The sequence below is a fragment of the Lepidothrix coronata genome, unplaced genomic scaffold (assembly GCF_001604755.1).
Source record: "Lepidothrix coronata isolate B3197 unplaced genomic scaffold, Lepidothrix_coronata-1.0 Scaffold0, whole genome shotgun sequence".
In the NCBI taxonomy this organism is placed as follows: Eukaryota; Metazoa; Chordata; class Aves; order Passeriformes; family Pipridae; genus Lepidothrix; species Lepidothrix coronata.
This window is the reverse complement of record NW_016690180.1, coordinates 11,882,066-11,902,585: the sequence shown is the minus strand read 5'-3', so window position 1 is coordinate 11,902,585 and position 20,520 is coordinate 11,882,066. Positions and strand designations below refer to the sequence as shown.

General features: G+C 35.1%; 1 protein-coding gene across 1 annotated transcript; it reads left to right on the top strand.

Annotated features, from left to right (window-relative positions):
• The first annotated feature begins 628 nt into the window (after positions 1-628).
• On the top strand, positions 629-20,051 carry DTHD1 (death domain containing 1). Its single transcript, XM_017825894.1, has 10 exons — positions 629-905; positions 4,909-5,707; positions 6,196-6,523; positions 7,207-7,386; positions 8,207-8,451; positions 10,595-10,759; positions 11,346-11,635; positions 12,910-13,154; positions 19,125-19,182; positions 19,762-20,051. Exons 1-10 carry the CDS (start codon positions 629-631, stop codon positions 20,049-20,051), a joined length of 2,877 nt encoding a protein of 958 aa, XP_017681383.1.
• Positions 20,052-20,520: the final 469 nt, after the last annotated feature.

Below are 20,520 nucleotides of genomic sequence, written 5' to 3'. Positions count from 1 at the left end.
CTCAGAACTCACTGGAAGTTTCTTTAAGCATCTATGGTTAATAAATATATTTGCTAATCACAAAATTAGATTTGTAGATTCTTGTGTTGCTGAAAGCTACGTATAATTCAAATATATAACCCTCATGGCACCTTGGGCCTGCCCCACCTATTTGTTGTCTGTAAACAACTAACAAGACACAGTTGTCAGAAAATTATGTCAAATGATCTATGGCATTTAGTGTCAGATTGCAGTGAAAACACTTCCTCATTGTTGGTGACTGTGTAATAATGAAATCACAATTATCTTGATTTCATAGGTACTGAATATTTGTAGCTACTGAAGTAAGAAATTGCTCAGATATCCTGAAATTTTAAGTCACTGCTACATAACTGAATTGCATAACCTCTCTTAAAGGTACATGGTGTAAATTGATGTCTCCTGGCAAACCTTGCCCATAGTTACAGGGCAGCCACTCCTTTCTGTCACCTAGTAACTTTTTAGTAGTCAACATCAACTCAGAGTTTCTGAGCTAGTACTTTTAGAAATCCTCTTTAGGCTAGAAACTCTAAACAGTGTAGTAGCCTGAACCAAGCACAACAACCTATGAGAGCAGAAAAAAATTGTAGTAGTGTATTCTGAGCATAAAATGGATTTAGCCGAAAGTAAGATTATACCTGCAGGCAAATCAGGCCAAGTCCTGGAAAAAATCTGGCACCTGAACTTGCTGACAAGAGATATGCTTCTGAAAAGTGATCTGGATAAAGAAGGTATAGAGGACTATGTGCTTAGACTGATTTCTTTAACAGAAGAGCTGAGCGGATCTCTCAGGCAGCAGCTGGAGAACATTATGGAAAGTATTCAAGACACCTGTCACTTGCTGAGTGCCCTCCACAACAAACACAAGGAATTGACTGGAAGTCCAGGCAAGTATGGAAGTATTTAGCTGTAAACAGTAGGGACTGGGCATGTTGGGTGCTAAGTTCTGCTGTGTGATGGTGCCAGGGGACCTTACTTTTCATTTTTTAGTATTTCAGTACTTGGTCATTCATTACACCAAATTAATTCATATTTCCACAATTGCATCACACTGTTTTTGAGTCTATTACATGAGATTCAATATGAGATTCATAATTCTCGTTATGTGATCAAAAACATATAAAAATAAAAAAAAACTAAACAGAATTTTTCAAAGTTTTATGTATACTATACTTTGGTGGGTTTATCTTGCCCAGACACCAGATGCCCAACCAGCAACTTACTATCCCCTACTCAACAAGAAAAGGGAAGAAAATAAGATGGAAAAACTCCTGGGTTGATATAAAGGCAGGGAAATCACTTAAAACTTATCATTGTGGGCAAAAGGGACTCAACTTTGGGAAAAAATCAATGTATTGTATTGTCAATTGAATTGGATAGTGAGAAGCAAAGGCAAAAAATCTGAACACCACCTTTCCCCCATCCCTTCTTTGTTCCAGGTTCACCTTCACTCCTTTATTTCCAACTCCTTTACTTCCTCCCCTTCCTGAGGAGTGCAGGGGGCAAAAGTCAGTCTACAGCAGTTCCCCTCTGCCATTTCTTCTTTCTGACTCTTTTTCATGCTCCACTATGGGTCCTTCCCGTAGTCTGCAGTTTCTGTCAGGAAAAGGTGGGCTCTACAGAGGCTGCAATTCCTTCAGGGAATATCTACTTGCCCTGACAGAGAGTCATCCCCAGACTGCAGAGTGGATAGTTGGTAAAAACTTGGTGCTAATAACACTGTCATGGGTTCAGTCTCCTGTATGGGCCATTCACTTAAGAGATGGACTCAATGATCTCTGTGGGTCCCTTCTAACTCAGAATATTCTGTGATTCTGTAAACCTTCTCCAGTCTGGTCTCCCACGGGCTGCAAGGGAATCTCTGTGCTGTGCCTGCAGCACCTCCTGTTCCTTCTCCTCTGACCTTGTTGTTTGCAGGGCTAGTTCTCACACTTTTTCCTCACTCCTCAGTTTTCTCTGGTGTTCTTGCCCTTTCTTGAATATCTTTTCACAGGGGCTTTGCTACCAGGCTCAGTTCAGTTCTACAATAGGCGAACATCAACATATTAGCAAACATTTATCAAAGCCGAAGTGAAAACTTTTGATAATGGTCTAACAGCATTAAACCTCAAAAGAGGAGTGTCCAACAGGTCAAGGGAGGTGATTTGCCCCCCTACTCCACCCTTGTGAGACCTTATCTGGAGTACTGAGTAAAGGTCTGGAATCCTCAACACAAGAATGACAGACCTGCTGGAGCTGTTCCAGAGGAGGGCCATGAAGATGATCAGATGGATGGAGCACCTCTCCTATGAAGACTGGCTGAAAGAGTTGGGGTTGTTCAGGCTGGAGAAGGGAAGGCTTGGAGGAGACTGTGTTGCAACCTTCCAGTTCTTAAAAGTGGCTTATAAAAAAGAAGGAGACTAATTTTTTTTTACATGGATGGATAGTGATAAGGCAAGAGGGAATGGTTTTAAACTAAAAGAGGAGAGATTTAGATTAGATGTTAGGAAAAAATTCTTTACTCAGAGGGTAGTGAGACACAGGAAGAGGTTGCTCAGAGAAGCTGTGGATGCTCCGTTCCTGAAGATGGTAAAGGCCAGGCTGGGTGAGGCTTTGAGCAACCTGGTCTATTACAAGTTTTCCCTGCCCGTAACAGGAAGGAAGGTTGGAAAGAACATTAAAGATCATCTTGTTCCAACTCAAACCATTCTGTGATTCTATGATGATTCTATGATGCAAAGACAGAGAAAGAGATTCTAGACAGAAATCTTTACCTATGCTTGTGTTTATGAGTCCTCAGTCTATAGGTTTATAAATTAAAACATTTTTGTTTAAAAAGTCTCCTTCTAGGCTCCAGGCAAGCTAACTTTGTCCTGCTGACCTCATGGTTTATGTGATTTTTTAAATTTTTTTTATCAGGTTTCCAAGAATCCTTCTCCTTCCAAAGAGCTGCTATTCCTCATCTGACAAATACCCTTTAAAACAGTCATCAAAAAGGTCTGGATACAGTTGCCTATAAACTGCATCTGTATTCTAAAGCTGTGTTATCAAACATCAGAAAAAGCACAGAAAGCAAAGTGTTAGAAAAGTGATGGGGGAGGGGGACAACACAAAAGAAGACTTATTTCGAGGTTAGCCTTGTAACAGAATGCAAAAAGTGTCTCTCCGTGTGACACAGTTGGATAGTGTACAGTTACAAGGCCATATCTTTGCTTGGCAGTATTCAAAAAGTCCCATTCACAGCACAGGAAAATGCCATTGTTTTGAATTACTCTGTTATCTTCAAATTTGATTTTAGGGAAGTTTAAAGAGCTATATAATTTGTTTGATGGTGGGGTTTTTTGTTTGTTTGCTTGGTTTAGGGAACGCAAAATTCTGGGAAGAAATGTCAATTTTGGCAGTTTTGCCTAAGCTTGAACTTTGCCTTATAGGGAAACTGGGAAGGGTCTTTTACAACCTCTTTTGCAAACAAAGCTGTGTTATTTCCAATCCTTTTGTTTTATTTCTCAGTCCTGTTAAACTATTTAGAATTTCTTCATTATTGTAAAAGTGCCTCTGGAAAAACATCTGAATAATAGTTTTCTTTAAATTACCAGTGCAAAAAATATTTTTTAAAAGTATACTTGCTTCCTTTTTTTTCTTTTTTTTTTTCCTCAATATAGTAAAAATCCAATAACAAGTCCTTTGAGAACTGAGGAAGTATTGGAAAGGAATAATTTTTAAACTGAGTTAAATGAGAAAAAACCTATTCTGAACTGTACACTTCGTAGGTTTAAACTAATGAAATGCAAACAGAGATGAAAGTGAGAGGCCTATCACGTAACTTCACTCGTTGGTGTATGATGACATTTGTTCTAAAATTATTTTCCAAGTTAAAAACCTTGAAGTATTGATGTTGTTGAAAAAAGTGAATGTAAGTTGATGACTTCCTGTAAGACTTGTATCAGCCCTTTCTGTTTTCCTTCTTTTGTGTGTCTCTGTCCATTGTAAGTGAAGAACACGCCACACTGTGTTTCATTTTGTAGTATTTTCTTATTTGTATTGACTTTCACTGCATTTAACCTGCAAAACAGGGCTTTCCAGGATCTCATGCAGCAAACAGAAATAAGCAAGAAATTTTTCCAAGGGGTTTGAAGTATGCCTAGTTCCAGTTATAGAGGCTGACAGCATAAGGTGAGGGAAGAGCTCTAAGTAATACATATGAAATCCTTGGAGAGAATATCTGGAGTGATTTCTAAGAAAAGGTATAAGATAAGAAAAATGAAGGTTTGTAAAATAAATAATCTTACACGAATGGCACATAATGATTGTGCGTTTTTTGTGCATTCTTCCTCACCAAGTGGTCTTAGTTACATGCAAGGGCAACCTCTACCATTCCTGAATGCTGCTGAACTCCAGTATTATGTATGGGCTGGTGGGTTTGTGTTATCTATTCTTCATAGCAAAAATTCGAAGCTGCTAAGCATGTTTAAAATTAGGCTTTGTTAGAGACTCGTGTATTGAAACCTTGCAGGATTCAAATTCTGGAAATATATATAATTAAGATCTAATTTTAAAGCCTTTCCCAAGCTGATTTGAATATTATTTAAAAATTCCATGTTTTGGTTCTGATTGATTGTCATTAAGAATTTAGCTAGTGTCTGACCATTAGAAAGGTGTTCATTAGAGTTGCTACAGTAACACTTTGACAAATACACAGTTGTTCTTGGAAAAGTACAAAAATGTATTTGTGTGTATTCAGTTCTTCAGAAATTAATTAAAAACATTAAATGGATGCCAGGAAATACAGTGTTCTTCATGTATTGAATGGCACTATGGAATTATGTTAAATTCATTAGGTATGTATATGAGTTCTCACATTTTTTCTAGCTTTCATAGCATAATTTAATTGGTTACTTATTTTTTCCTCAGAGCACAATGGAATTATAGATTGTCTGCAGAAAGTGAAGGATTATTTGATAAATACAGTCTCACACCTTCAAGAGGCAGAAAATAAACTTTATGCTGGTAGCTGTAGACAAGATGATGATTCTCAGAACCAAACTGGCCAAAATGCTTCTAGAGAAACAGATGTGCGTTGTTCAGAAGGAGAAGCACCAGACTCTGTACAAGCATCTTCCAGTCCCAGTCAGCAATTCCAAAAAACTCCTTCCCTGAACAACACAGAAAGACAGAATGTTAATCAAACTCAGATAAGTGAAACTAAAACTGTTGAAAAAGATGCTGCATCATTAACTGAAAACACGTCTGACCAAGAGGAGGATGCTAGCAGAGAACCTCGAATGAAAAAGGAAGATGGTGATCACATGAACTCTGTTACAGAGAAAAAAGGGTGCAATGGAAAGGATAAACTTCACAGAGGTAGCTCTGTTACTGAAAAGCCTCTAGAACCGGCTTTTCAAGATGCTCTTATGAACAATGGGGAAGGGATTTTGTCTGGGACATTGAAAGACATTTGTGACAGAACCATCACAAGTCTTTTTGAACAGGAAAAAAAGGAAGTAGCTGGAGAATCTTCGAAAGGGCTAGAAAGGGAAGAGCACAGACTGACAGAGAAAATGGAAGACGGTAAAATGAAAACAAATAAGGAGATTTGTCGAAATTACCTAAGTACCTTCACATCTTCAGCACAAATATATGATCTTACTGCTGGGAATCCTTCTGTGAGTGATTCAGAAGTACAAAAATCTAGGCACTGGATGAACAAAGAGTAAGCACATGTTCTTCTTTTTTTAGGAAAAGACGTACATAATTATTGCTTATTAACATATAAACATATGTGGGTGCAGAAGCTCAATATACATGTACTGAACAGCTGCTGGTCATGCAGTTTACAATTTAAGCATGCATAATGAAGACCTTTCCCTTTGGTCTAAAGTAAGGTTTCCATTTGTATAATTTCTTTTATACCAGAGAGGGACTGAGTCACGGCCAATAAAGTCAATAACTCCCAAATTACTGGAAATCAGTAGAAAATGACCCGAATTTGTCAATTTCATAGTAATTTATAAGCTGTTCTAAAACAGGCAAAAGATGAAAATTTTCATGATTTTCCTATCTATTCATAAACATATTCTTCTGAACGATCTACTTAAGCTTCAATGTAGCACATCATTACACCGAAGTATTTAATTAAAAATGCAAGACACTACCCCACCCAAAATACAAAGAATAATATTTTATATCTTTTTTCGCCAGATTTCTAGTCGAGGAGAGTAGTAAGAATACACATGAAATAGCTTGTTTTATTAAAGCTCCTGCATCTGTTCTGGAGAATCTGAAGTGTAAGATACTGAATGACACTAGTTCGTTGGTGGTGGATGATTCTGAGGAGCTGGTCAGCAACGTCATAAGCATCGACTGTTATGATTATGAAAAAATTCTTTTCCCCATCAACATTGCAATCCCTTTCACTTCACGCTTCAGAGGAAATTATCGGGAGATTATGGTGAAGGTGACTGATGTGAACTTTCAATCAACCTACTTAACTCCTATTTCTTTGGAAGGATACCGAGGAAACCATGAGGTTGGTAACCTCTCATCAAAGCACCATAAAAACATCATTTGAGGTTCTCAGTCAAGTCTCTCTGGAGTTATATAAGTAAAGTTGTCATTATTAAATCATATTGTCTACTACTCAGGGTAAAATAGAACTTTTCTTCCTACTTTCTCATGAACTATTCTGTTATTTAAACCTAGTATTTAACAAGGTCCTTTTCTTCAATTGTAATGTTAAGGCAAGTGCTGGATCCCACAATATTAATGATTTAGTAATAGTACATGATGTTGTAAATAAGTGTAATGAGTTGCATTATTTGATAAAAGTAAAACTTAAAAGGGAATTATTATGAATTTTGACCACAGTAAACTAACACAGTTCCATGTGTATAAGTTCAAACTCCATATCATAAAAACACAGGATGGTTCTTTCTTTTTTTAAAATGCAGAAGTGTTGCATTGGACCAGAGTCATCACCCACCTTAGAAGCTTATTTCATTTCGCCCCGGTCATACACTGGAGTATTAATGACATCACATGATGACTAGAGATCACCAGAAAACTGGGCATGCGGGCGGCAACAATATGCAATTTATTTTCATTTTACACATTGCTCTGGAAAGAATGTTGCCTTCTCAATATTCTTTTCCACTATGGAACACAGCTTCATTTCTCTCCAATGTGATCTAACCCCACATTCTCTTTATTCAGGAAAGCTTTGCAGAAGTGAAAATTTATCATCTGGGTGTTTTATCTGTATTGTCATGCTTAAAGAAAGAAATATTTACTGTTCCAAAGGTAGGACTCTCACAAAAGCTGAGCATGGATTCTAGAATCTCTTTCTGTTACAATCCAGAAGCATTCAGTTCTCCAGCACCCATAGAGTTAAAGGTAAGCTTGAAATATGCAATACTTGTTCCATAAGTGTGTTATCTGATCGGTTCTGTAGCAAGTCTACCAATGTTAAAGTGCAATCTGTTCCAATATCAGAAGTCTACAAAGAGTGTTTACAACTCTACATCCTGTATAAGCAGATTTCCTGTCAGTTTTGTAAAAACCACATAATAACATCAGTAGTCAAGGATATCTCTAGCTAAAAATATCTATCTACCTTTGTTTCATGTATTTCAGAAAATACAGTAGTTTTCAATAAATATGTAAGTAGCAACTCAAAACTTCAACAGTTTATCCCATTGTTCAAGTTAATTGAACAAGTTTTCTCACCCAACCTCCCTCCTTTGTGCCAGGAAGTGCAACAGAAGGTTTTACTATGTTTTACTCTTAGGATGAGAATAATCTCAAATTTTGCATCAGTTATAACGTGTTTTTCCCTTCCCACATTAAAACATTAATTTGGAGGTAGAGAGGAACTAAAATTGCAAAAAAATAGAGATTAGAAAAATCTCAGAAAATTTCCAAAATCTGAGGAAGCTCATGAGTTTCAAATATTGAACCAAAGCAGGAACAAAACCATCAAAATATTTGAGTCAGTAAAGGTTCCAGTTTTTGATGACTTTCAAGCATTTTGATATGCTTTGTATAAAGTGCTGATACTTTGGTAAGGTTGTTGCTGGGTCATGGAAAGGAGTCTGAAGCTTCTGTGATAGTCTGTTCCAATTTCAAAAGATAAACTAATTTGTAAAAAAGCCAGGCATGTAAGAGAAGAGATTTTTATTTACAAGTTAATTATATAATTGCTTTCTCTATTTAGATTCAGCCAATTGAACCATCATTGGTTTCAGCATTGAAAGCAAGACATGATATGTACCACTCAGTGATATCTACTAGTGCACTAGTTCATGTCCAGCATCCTTCAGCCCAACCTTTTAACAGTTCAGTCACTATTACTCTACCCTGTCCTCCAAACCCAGAAAAAAAAAGGCAAGGATGTGAGACAGAACATGAAAGAGCCATTAGTGCTACAGTAAAGAGGGTTGCTGCAGCATACCATCCTTGGTAAGAACAACCTCACTACAAATTCAGCATTTTTAAAACATCAAAATTAATTAATTTTAGCAGTTTCTGATTAATAATTGCTCGTATTAAAAATGCATTTGTTCCTTAATACAGATTGCTATACTTAGAGACATTGTGAGTAACACTAGAGCAAATTATCACAATTCTTATGCTATAGTTTCACCATAGAAATTCATATAGGATTTGATGTATACTCTTTAAACATTCTGACCACTGCATTTCTAGCAGGAGTCAGAATTAAAAATGTGTGAGTTTTTTCAGTAAGAAATATTCAAGCATTTTCAACAAAGTCAAACGCTGAACATGGAGAATAAACATATCTTAAAGCTGCTGCGGTCATTAATTTACCACATTCAAATTTGGTCATTTGAATCTGACCTTTGAATTTTCTGATCTCTACTTCTACACGTTCCAATGGTTACCTGAATCAAAATGTATGGCACAGTGGTTTGTATTAGGTCAACTTCATGGTAACTACTGCACTGGATAAAGATCTAGATTTTTTCAAATCACTCACTACAACATTTCTAAAATTTAGAGCTTTTGGCATGTTTTAAAAATGGATTAAAACATGAAGACTCCTAAAAAAAAAAAGATAATCTCTATATCTCAGTTCTTTATTGGCAGTTCAATAAAATCTATTCATCATGCACACGAGGATATGGACAAAAATTTTTGGTGGAAAAAAAGGCAAAAGCTGACCTCATCTATTTTGTCAATCTGTAAATAAATGGTGTGTTTACCATCTCATGCAGGGAAAAAATTAATCCGAATTTACCATTTGATCATTGTCCTTCCAGTTGTGCTGCCGTATGCAACTCCAGGTTCAGAAAGCCTAACTGTCCTGGTAGGGACTATCTTGGAACAACAGTCATCTTTGAACTACTTTTGCTTTATGTCATTAAAGAGTTAGCTTTTTCCTACTGGGCTAAACATTTCTTTTTAAAAATCCACCTCTATTCCAAGATTACGATAGTCTTGAAAGTAAGCAAGGTACAAATGGAGAAGGCAGACAACGTTCTAGCTTTCCATTTCTGAAAAACTCCTCAGATTATGTTTTAAAAAGCTCTACATTCACACTGGTCTCTTAGAGTAGACATCCATTTTTATCACAAACTTCAGATGTGAGAAGGGTGACCATGTCAGTTGATAGGGAATTCAAATTCCACTTCCTGAACCAGAAGTATTTCATTGTGTGACAGTACCCTCATGGCATCTGTTTCTTCTTAATACCAGTCTAAATGGCCCTTTAGATTCTCAAAGCACGTGTGAAAAGACCGTGGCTTGAATGCTTATTTCTGTATGAATTTCCATAGAAAATTTTGCCAACGCTTTCCTACATTTACACATTGGCTGAGGCTGAATACTTGAGATACACTTAGGCTCTCCTGTTCGGAGAATTTTCTTTTTTAGATTGTACATAGGGCATGTATTTGATGTGAATGGGTTATTCACATCAAAAAACTCATGAGGAGAGGTGTGTAGTAAAGGAGAGTTATGAGTTTCTGTAAAAAAAAACAAGCAAAAACCCCCCACCAAACACCCTCATTTCATTCATTGAAAGAAATTAGCCAGAACCTGTCATGTCACACTGTCTTGGTTCTGAGTGTGATATCAAAGTAATCAGCTGATTTGAAGAGAACCTACTTTTATTTTCTCTGTTGAGAGCAATAATGGATAGCACCCATGTCTTCTTTTCTAAATTCCTTTGTGGTTGAGTAATATTGGCCTCTGGAAGCAAAGGTGGGATTTTGGTGGGGGTTTTTTTTTCAGATATGTGTATCTACAGAATCTAGATCTCAATGAATGACTCAAAACCAATCCATAATAAGTATTGTGCATTATATTAACTGATAGATTAAACTCGATTGATTTAGACAAAAAGCTTTATTTTTACTTTTTTATTCCTTATTTCTTCAGAATTGAAAAAAAAAATCTCTTAACAATTATATTACTTACATACTCTGCAGTACAGTTCCAGATACAGATTTTAAGCAAGGCGGATAAACCAGACATAGTCATCAAAGAAAGCAGAACGGAGAACAGCTACAAACACAACCTTACTCTTTCTACAGGATCTATTTTTCATTTTGTTTTTTCCTATAATTCCTTGGCTTTCCAGGACTTTGAGCACTTCTGTGAGAAAAGATGGGGAGAATTTCAGTGATACTTTGAAATTATTGGGTCACAGAAACAAAGAAGAAGGGTGGAAGGTGTTTGATGATGTCGTTATCCAGAATGTACGGAATGGGCTTGTATCATTTGAACTAAATGAGCATTTAGAAAGGTAATGTATGAATAATTTAATACAATGTTATTTACTGAAATATTTACTTCCATGTATACAAATCAATGGAAATTATTAGAGCCAAGAAATCATCCACTATTAACTATTAACTTGTCAGTATCTCTTTCTTCCACTTGAAAGCATAAAATAATTTAGATTTGTTACTCATTATTAAAAAAAATATAAATTTAAACACTTTTTCATTTATAAAATGTACACAGTGTAGTATATACAAAACCTGAAACAGGAAATGAAGGTATCAGTCTTAATTGGAAAATGTGACTTAGCCCTCCAACTACAAAAATCATAATTTTTTTTGAATTCTTGTTAGGAAATACTCGCTTTCATCTAAAATTCATATACATTTGAAATCATAGATACATAGTCAACATGCTCTACAGAAGCAGGCAAGTTTCCACCTTCTCATGTGTTGGAAACAAGTATGAAAAGGAGGTAAAAAAGGCTCATTGGAGACTGCCCCAAATTATTTTGCAAAATAAATGATTAGCAGTTGATAAAATGATTTAAGATAGAGCTATTTAATTTAATTTTCTTCCCTTTGTTTATTTATTTTTTCTTAATACAGCTTTGTGGTCATCCGCCTTTCATTCATTTTGGAAAACCTGTATCTACTCCTCTTCGCTCAGGCTTTGGAAGAAGCTCTTTGTAGCACGATGGCTAATGTGATATTGTATCAGAAAAGAGAAAACCCATATAAAATAGTAGTTTTGCTGTCTGCATCCAAGGAATTGACCTATGAACTTCAAAATCTCCATGAGGAGGGCTACTTTGGTCCCCCAGAACCTACACAACAGTTCCCATTAAGAGAGGGAGAGCAGATTCATTTTAGATTTATAGGAAATATTTTTGCTTCAGGTAAGATAATCAATTCATGCATCTGGATGAACATTACCAATTACCTCAGCTGTTAAAAAGTGCTGTATGGGAACACTGATAGACTGTGATTAGTCGCAGCACATTTAGTTATTTCAGTGTTTTATTTCTCATCAGTGATAGGAACACGGAACTTAATGGAAAACTGCTCCAACTGAAAAAAAATGTGCTAGCTGAACAAGATCCTGAACAATTTGCTCTTGGTGACCCTGCTTTGAGCAGAAGAGTTGAATAAGATGATCTTTAGAGATCTCGTAAACATCTGTCATTCTGTGAAAGCTGGCCCCTCAGAAAGAGATGTCATTTTATGTTTTATTTCAAAAGGGCAGCTTTCTGTCAATAGCTTTTTAATATAAAGAACATAGAAATTAAACAGATTCCAAACAAAAGGAAAAGTCTGCTAATTTATCTGTGTAACATTCACTTAAAGGGAGCAAGAAATCCAGGGCAAAATGTTGCCTGTTGTGAGTTGCACTATGAATTGAGGTGATGAGAGAGAGTTATGTCATTTCCGTTAACAGCCTAGAAAATTCCATGCAGTGGCTGCTACCATTCAGGGATTTGCTTAGAGGAAAAAGAGAAAAGAAGCCTCAGAAAAGTTTTCACCCAAAATTGCATATATACGCTTCTGTCAGTTTTAGAATGAACATATGTATTTGGCCCTATGGACATTTTCTCCATGAACTCTCCCATTGAAAACTCCATTTATCCTAAAGAAAGGACTATTCTTCAAAAAGAGAAGTCTCCAGACCCCAAGGAATGCCTGGTCATATATGCAAAGGATAGTGTATATAAATGTATCAATTAAAATGGAATTACAAATCCTAAAAATGCACCTAAATCTCTGGCTCCATTCATTTCATTGTTAGAGATAGACAGAGAATAATATTAATAATAATCAGAAAGCCTATACCTATACCAATTCCATTCACAATGTTGTTTTACTTTTATTCTTCTCTGTGTTCTGTACTTATCTTCTTTTGCTTATCAACTTGTAGCACAGACTTCACCACTTATTCCTTATGCCCCTTCCTTATTCAGGGGCTAAGAGAAGTAACTATGAAGATATTTCTACTACTGAAGCAGGCTGGCAGGAATGTTTGAACCTCAGATGTTCAATAAAATAATAATAATGATAAAGAACAACCAAAGAATGTGATTACCTTTATTCGACTCACCCTAATGGATTATTTTAGATGCTGCACATCTGAATACAGTGCAAAAATATTTAATTTTTTTTTTCATATGTACTGCAGAGAATGGAAAAGATTTTGGAAAAGTCTACAGACTGATTTTTCATTCACAAAGAAAAGCCAGGCTGGAGCTCCAAATTAAAGAAGTGGATGAATTTGGTAACCACAGTTCACCTCATTACAAAGGAACTGCGGTGTTTTATAAAATTACCAGAGAGATGATAACCAAGAAATGGGAACAATCCTTACCATTTTGTGAATATCAACACCAGTCTCCACTGTGTAAATTACCACTAACATTACCAAAGGTGGGTTTCTCACTTGATAATATTAGAGATCTTTCTCTTTTTCTCTTATCATATATTTATTAGGCAAAAGGATCTTGGTATGATTTTTGATTTACAGATACACACAGGAGTCACTGAGGGAGCCGTTCTGATCCATATTCAATGTACAAGCATTCTCAGAATTTCTCTTAGCACTAGGGAGGGACCCTTACCCAGGTATAAGCATGGAAAAATATGTAGCAGAAGTTTTTCACCCATCTACTCTCTCCCCAGTTAGTATGGCACTCAGAAATTATTACTTAAGTTTCAGTTACATAATTTTTGTTTCATCATCTTGGGAGCACAGACTTGCAAATTGTAAGATCATTAAATGGTTCATGTAACCTATCTCCCACCTATCACCTGATTATCCTATTATGCCTGATTAGCCTTGGCAATACAGCCATGCAGGCAATTATCTTCATCTCTGGTGAACGCTATTGCTACATAAATTAATCTTTAATATTCCTGCAATGAAATCCCATTGTAATCCTTTCAAAGAACCTAGGCACCAGCACCGTATATTGTACAAAATGATGCCGCCAGACTGCTATAAAATTTGCATACATTTTAATATCAGAATATGTACAATAACACTTGGTCTGAATCTCTGGTGACAAGGAGTAGCATTCGCTCTCTTTTTCAATTTAATTGACTTCACTCTTCCTTAAGCTATCACCTATTAATACATCTTCTATTTCATAAGCATACCTCTTTTCTCTCTCATCATCGTTCTTCCAAGTAAAATTTGAAGAGTTAACTGCAGAAGATTATAAGAGGAGATCTCTCTTAGTGACAAACTCCATATAAAATGTATGTTTTCCTTTCAAGCACTTTGTTTTTCTGCAGGGCTAGCAGTGTTTACAGAGAGGGAAATACAAACTCTTGAAGTCTAGTGGGATGATTAAAAAAATCATAATTAAAAAAAATAACTGTAGCATACTCTAGACATCAGTTAGTTTTCTTCCATCTGCCTGACTAGCCTCCATCCTGTTTTTCCACTTTATTTAATCTTATGCATAATAAGATTTAAAGATTGAATTGCATTTGTATTAAACCACAAAGATAAATATCAAGTGTCTTAGATTTGAGTTGGCATATACAGTCTACTGTAACACATATTAGTGTTTGTATTTGGGCTGTTGTTGTATTTGGACTTTTCAAAACAAATATTTCCGACTAGACCTTTTCCCTACTAAATTTAAGGCTGTGCTTCCTCTTTCCCAGTGTGGCTGAGATCTTGAAGTCTGGTCAGCCTGTATAAGTGTGTGAGAATATTTAAATATGTGGGTACACCGTAGCACCCAGGCAACCTACTCATTTAAATGGAAATAAGGGGAGGAGCTGTATAAAATGATCATTGCTGGAAAATTAGAAATAAAGAAAAACCTCAGGAATGGTGATAGCCTTTGGCAAAATTATTTTTGTATCTTATTTTTGAGAAGTGTCTCTACTTTCGTCTGAATCACTTGGAGCACAGAGGATGTAAGTTTGATGCCAGAAAGTCTGCTTAGAGGTTCAGGATTATTATATTACTTCAGAAAATCAGTGCTAAAGCATCTTGCAAATAACTTTTCTTTTTCTTCTTGTAAATGTATTTTATGAAGCACATTTCAGACTCAAGAATCTTCACTAAGTGTAAATATTATATCCAGAATGTAATCAAAATGCTTAAAAGTGTTTGCACACTGATAACTTTTTTGTTTTCTGTCTTACACAGAATGAAATACTCATATGTAGAATAAAGAACAGCATCAAAAACATTTTCCCTCATATTGCAAGTCATCTTTGTACATAAAATATTATATTTTGTTATAGTCGGTGAACCTTCCTACTTTTTATTCTATTTTCCATCCATCCAGTGCAGTAATTTAAAACTGGTAATGCCTAAAGTGAGGTTTTTTTAATAGTGAAGAAATATTCTTTAATAATTTAGTTACTTCAGTTATATCTTTCTTTAAGAATTAAAAAACCTCAGTGAAGCTGATTATTTGACTTTAGTGAATAATTAGTAAATTAAATACAACATACCTTACTATTGATATATTAACATACAGGGCAAATGGGAACTCCATCCCCACCACTATCTAGTGGCGTACAACATTCACTAGCAAAGTTACAATGTTGTTCACTCTTTTGCTCCTCATACGTTCTTCCAGCCAAGTAAATCTTGAATTCCATACTGACCAAACTCACATAAATTTTAAGGATAAAAAATATTTCCCAGCCAAAAGATAGAAAAAAAAAAAAAGACTCAAAAAAGTCGTCGGTTTTTTTAAGGAAAGATGATTACTAGTAAAGTCCCATACAGATCAATACTAAGATATTCATCAGAAACTTTTGAATAATTAAGTGAAAAGTCTGAAGATGTACAAAATGTTCAGAGTACTAAAATTGTCTGTGAAGAGTCACACAATAAAGTGATACTGAGCCACTTGAAAATAAATTAGATAATTAGATGTCAATAATTGTTTTGCAGTAGAAGTAGATATCTAACTTTATACTGAGATTACTAAATTACCTATTACCACACAAAAAAAAAATCTCCTAATTTTTTTTCTGAAAATTTCTGAGAATTTCCAGAGCATTCAGTAGCAAATAAAAAGGCAAGCAGAATGTTCCGAATTATTAGGCAACAAAACTGAAAACAAGATTTTGCCATGTATCTGTGTGGCATCATGACGCATTCACATCATGACTGCACCGTGCAATTCTGGTCATGGAACGCAGAAAGATTTGGAACAAGAGGAAAGAAAGTAGGTGATCAGAAACATGGACTGGTTCTAGGTAGACAGACAATACATTGATCACAACTCTTCAGGAAGCTTCAATAAAAGTTGAAATATGAATATGAATATTATGGAGCAACTGAAAAAGGATGAATATATCCTTTTTAGCAGGAGATAAGAACAATTATATTTGTAAGACACAGGTGTAACCAGCAATAGGAAAGAACATACTTTTTAGATTCAGAAATAATCAAATGGTGAACTCATTTTCACAGGATATTTGCAGCAGTTAAATACATGTTTCAACCAGGAAAGGAAACGACTGGAAGAGAGACAGAATCATATATTAAACATAAGAATCCAATTAAATGCCAGAGCCATGAAAAAGAAATACTAATTACTTACCATATCTTATGATGTGCTTTAAAATTATTAACAGTGATAAAAACACTGACTGTAAATATTGACATAAGGACTTTAATTCTGTTTTTACTACATGTTATCCAATCAGCATATTTGAATCAGATATTTCTTCACATTTAGGTAGTCTTTCTAATGAATAAGATGAGTAAAAGGAAATGGTAAAAACTGTACATGAAAAAACAGTTAGGAAGAAATTTAATGCACTAAATATACAAACTACCCCAGCCATCTCTCAAATGCAACTGCTATTTACCATTTCATTAAAGTACAGCTCGTGTGTTAATGTTCATACAATAGGAACCAAAACTGGCACTGCCCATAGTTAGACACTTGCTGATACTATTAATATATGCTGCCAAAATATCTAGAACTACCTCACCACATTTGTGTGTGTAGACCTAGACTCAAGCAGCTGTCCTTTCTGGCAGTGATCAAAGAAGTGTCTTTTTTTAGTTTATGCAATCATTCACATCAGTTTTTGGTTTCAACATGCTACATTTGTACAGAAGTAATGTGGTCTTCACTAATGATTCCTATTTATAGTTCTTTCATTTTCTTAACAACAGAAACACTTGTTGATCTTACCAGTTATTTTCAACACAAGTCAAATATATGTACTAGGTTCTGATATCAAGTATATGTGTGCTTATCTATTTATTTCAAAATTTTGTATTTATGTGAAATGGAGCTGAAGAGTTTAAAATATTAATTTCTCCTTTTCTGTCTGTCCTGTTTGATATGCTACAGGAGTCTGGTCATGTCTGAGAGGTCCATTTGACAGAACACGTCGATGTTACTGGCTGAAATCAAAATGCTTTGCAAAAGTAGATTGCTGTAATACATACAGGCATTATGAAATTACTATTCTGCTGGAGTTTTATGTCTAATGACTGTCTAACAGCAGAATAGCATGTGATCCTCTGCCTCAGAAAGGCAGTTTCTTAGCTAATTGAAGGGCCTTCCAGACTAGAAAATTACTTTGACTGCTAGGAGTAGTTTACTTAAGCTGTCGACCAGAACAGCGGGACCACATGCCGGTGCAGCTGAACCATGAGCGAATTTAGCGCTTCACCACAGATACTTAATCTTTAAAGGCAGTTTAATGTTTTAGATCTAGTGCACTGCATATTATTACACTATTTCTAGACAATACTAATTTTCAATTCTTATACTTTTTACTCCTATTTTAACATTAAGTAGCATAAAGTGGTTCAGATTAAAGTTAATGCATGGGTAATTGAGTTCATCTACAATAACTTGAAAATCCCACAGATCTTTGAGATGCTAAATTCTCATTAATGAATGAAAATAAGTTTAAATATAAAAGCATAATTAAACGAAGCCAGAGAAAGCTGAGTCTTGAAAGAAAAACAATGCCCCCTTCTGGAAGAGCTTTATATTCTCTTTATTCTGAGGGGGTTTTAGCCATGTTATTCTATCTTCACAACCAGGACACGACCAATGACAGAATTTCTGTAGAAGCATGCAAGAAGAGGCAGATTGAGAACATAGAAACATAGAATAGTTTGGGTTGGAAGGGACATTTAAAGATAATCTAGTCCTACCCCCAAGATCTCAAGAGAACTACAGCACAGGATGGTTTTGCACTGCCATGCAGTACATAATGTGGGCATCCTGTGCACACTGAAATTGCCTCCCAAGACGACTGAGTACACGCCTGATGAAAAGTTGATTAATTCACAGGTGAATAGGTAACACTTGTGATTATATTGACCTTTTGGATGTGCAGCTCAGTACATATGAGACACTCCAAATATTGAACAATATAAAAATCTGTATTATAAAAGTGATTAAGATAAGCTCCATAAGACTCTGGCTCAATATGCCCAGAAGGAAAAGGAGAATAATTTTCCCAGTCAGAGTTTCATGCTCTTCATTCACAAATGAAAACCAGAGGATCAGCAAATAAACCCTGGGCAAGTCTCACAGGGAAAGCTGTGCATGAACAGCTGCATAATACAACTGAATGTCTGTGACAAAAGTAACATGGGCACTAAAAGAGGATCATTACAGCTTTAAAAAAAAAAAAAAAAAATCTGAATTTCACTTTATACAGACTAATCTCTTTTTGTGCTAATTGCTTATATAAGTAATTTCTTGTTCTATATGTAGTAGGAAACACTAAAGCCCAAAAGACTTTCCTCTTTCTCAGTCACAGGAAAAAAAGGACGAAGTATTTTTTTCTTTCTCCCCACTGATTAGAGGAAAAAAGAAGAAGAACTTTGTACTTTCTAATGAAACTTGTCTTTTGAATTTTGATTATTTTTTGTGATGCATTGAACTAGTAAGATGAACTATGTAAGATGAATAACTATACCTGCAAACACAGCATGATTATTAGACCTAACAACAGCTATTGCATACTTAAAAATGGTTATTCTCCTTGAAAGGTAGGCAAAGTTAATGCAGTATTCAGAATTAGAATCTCTTGCATGTATGAAGGTGCCATACAGACTTTCTATACACCTCATTTCTATACACCAGTCATGGCATAATGCTATTGATCAAACTTTTGGAAAATTGTATAAATTATGAACTTTTTAATAAGAGATAATAAGCATCCATTTGTTGGATGGGAACTTTATTAGTTTCATTATTTTAAATAGCTGTATACTGATTTATGCCTGCTGACGGTGTTAACTGGTTTTCAATAGTGACAAAAATCTTCTATTAAGAACCAATCTTAAATGTTGATTTACTGCAATCTACTCCTATACCCTATGCCTCATTCCTTACTCATTTAGTCATTTCTCTTTCCTTGACACATTTTCTTTAATAGCATGAAAAATTGATCAACCACCCACGAAGCACAAAAACAATTTCTTCTGATTCATCAGGTAAGAAAGCATCCATAATATATTTACATCAATATAAATAATAATTATACTTGCTATTTATTTTTTTTAAATGCAAAAATTTGTTTTGGCTGTAACTGACATTTAAAAATGTCGTATTCCGGAATATTTAATGTGTTAAAAGATAGTAAAAGGAAAAAAAATCTGTTTATCTTGAAATACAAAAGATCTTGTAAGATAATGTAGTGGTGGGATGCTTGAACAGCATATAATTTTCTGTATAAGGAGATTCAGATTGTATTAGAAAGCTCCAATATGACTGATGTATCAGTTACAGGAAATATCAAAAACCTTGTATTTTATTGCTAACTTTCCCATGCCGTTCCAAAACTTGCAGATCATTGCTGAATCTGCTCTTGACTAAACTCACTTCATATTGCAGTGCAGTTACCAAAAATTACATTGGAAATAAGAAACTGTTTTCATTAAAGTAAAAAACAAACCATATTTATTTAGAGAGTTTATCCTCTGAGCCTCCAGCTTTAGAAAGCTTTTTAAAAGAAAGGAAAATATACATAGCAGAAGAAAAATGCTCTCACTTAACTAATTTTTGCTCTTTAGAGGACCTGTGGGACAACTTGCTGTTTTGGCTTGCAGAAGAGCTTGCAGAAGATAATACATCCTTGTTTGCTTTATGTTTACCTGTTCGACGGAGCATACTTCAGCTTGTTAGGCTGAAGTGCCCTGATAATTTAACACACCAGATCTATGAGCTGCTTTGCTGCTGGAAAAAGACCCTTCCAAGGTCAGCTGATAAACAGAAGCTCCTGTCTCGCTATTTGCGGAAGAGTGGCAGAAGTGATCTTTCAGAAGAACTTCGTTTTAAGTGGCAAAATAATGTGTTCACTTGACAGAATAACAGTCTGATTTCTCTTGTTTTTTTCAAAAGGTGTGAATATTTCCATGATACCTCTGGATGAAAAAACGACAGGCATATCAGTCAGGGATAAGACTATTTATTTGTTACTTTGCAATCTCTTTACTAAAGCAAAGTATAATAACAATGCTCTTGCTTGCTAAAAGTGAAAATTTCTTCTATGGAAAAGTAAGATATTGAAAATATGAGTACAAAGAATTTTAGACTGGTCTGCATAGAATTCTAAGGACTTTAGTTGTTTGCACATGCAACAGTCAACACAGAATCATATTTCTATGTACTTCAAACATTTGGAATTATTCATTACACCAAAATCATATGGATCATTCTATGAAATGTGAATTACTTTATATCCAGTATTAATAGCTATCAGATTTTTCAGATGAAAGCATAATAGATCATTATACTACACAGAGGTAACTTCTTACTTTCAGATTGTTAGT

Bases quoted from the DNA above. Each gene is read 5' to 3' on its own strand.
- DTHD1 (XM_017825894.1), top strand. From the start codon at position 629: ATGGATTTAGCCGAAAGTAAGATTATACCTGCAGGCAAATCAGGCCAA. The intron at 7,387-8,206 runs GTAAGCTTGAAA...TTCTCTATTTAG, and splicing joins CAGCACCCATAGAGTTAAAG to ATTCAGCCAATTGAACCATC. The intron at 19,183-19,761 runs GTAAGAAAGCAT...TTTGCTCTTTAG, and splicing joins AATTTCTTCTGATTCATCAG to AGGACCTGTGGGACAACTTG.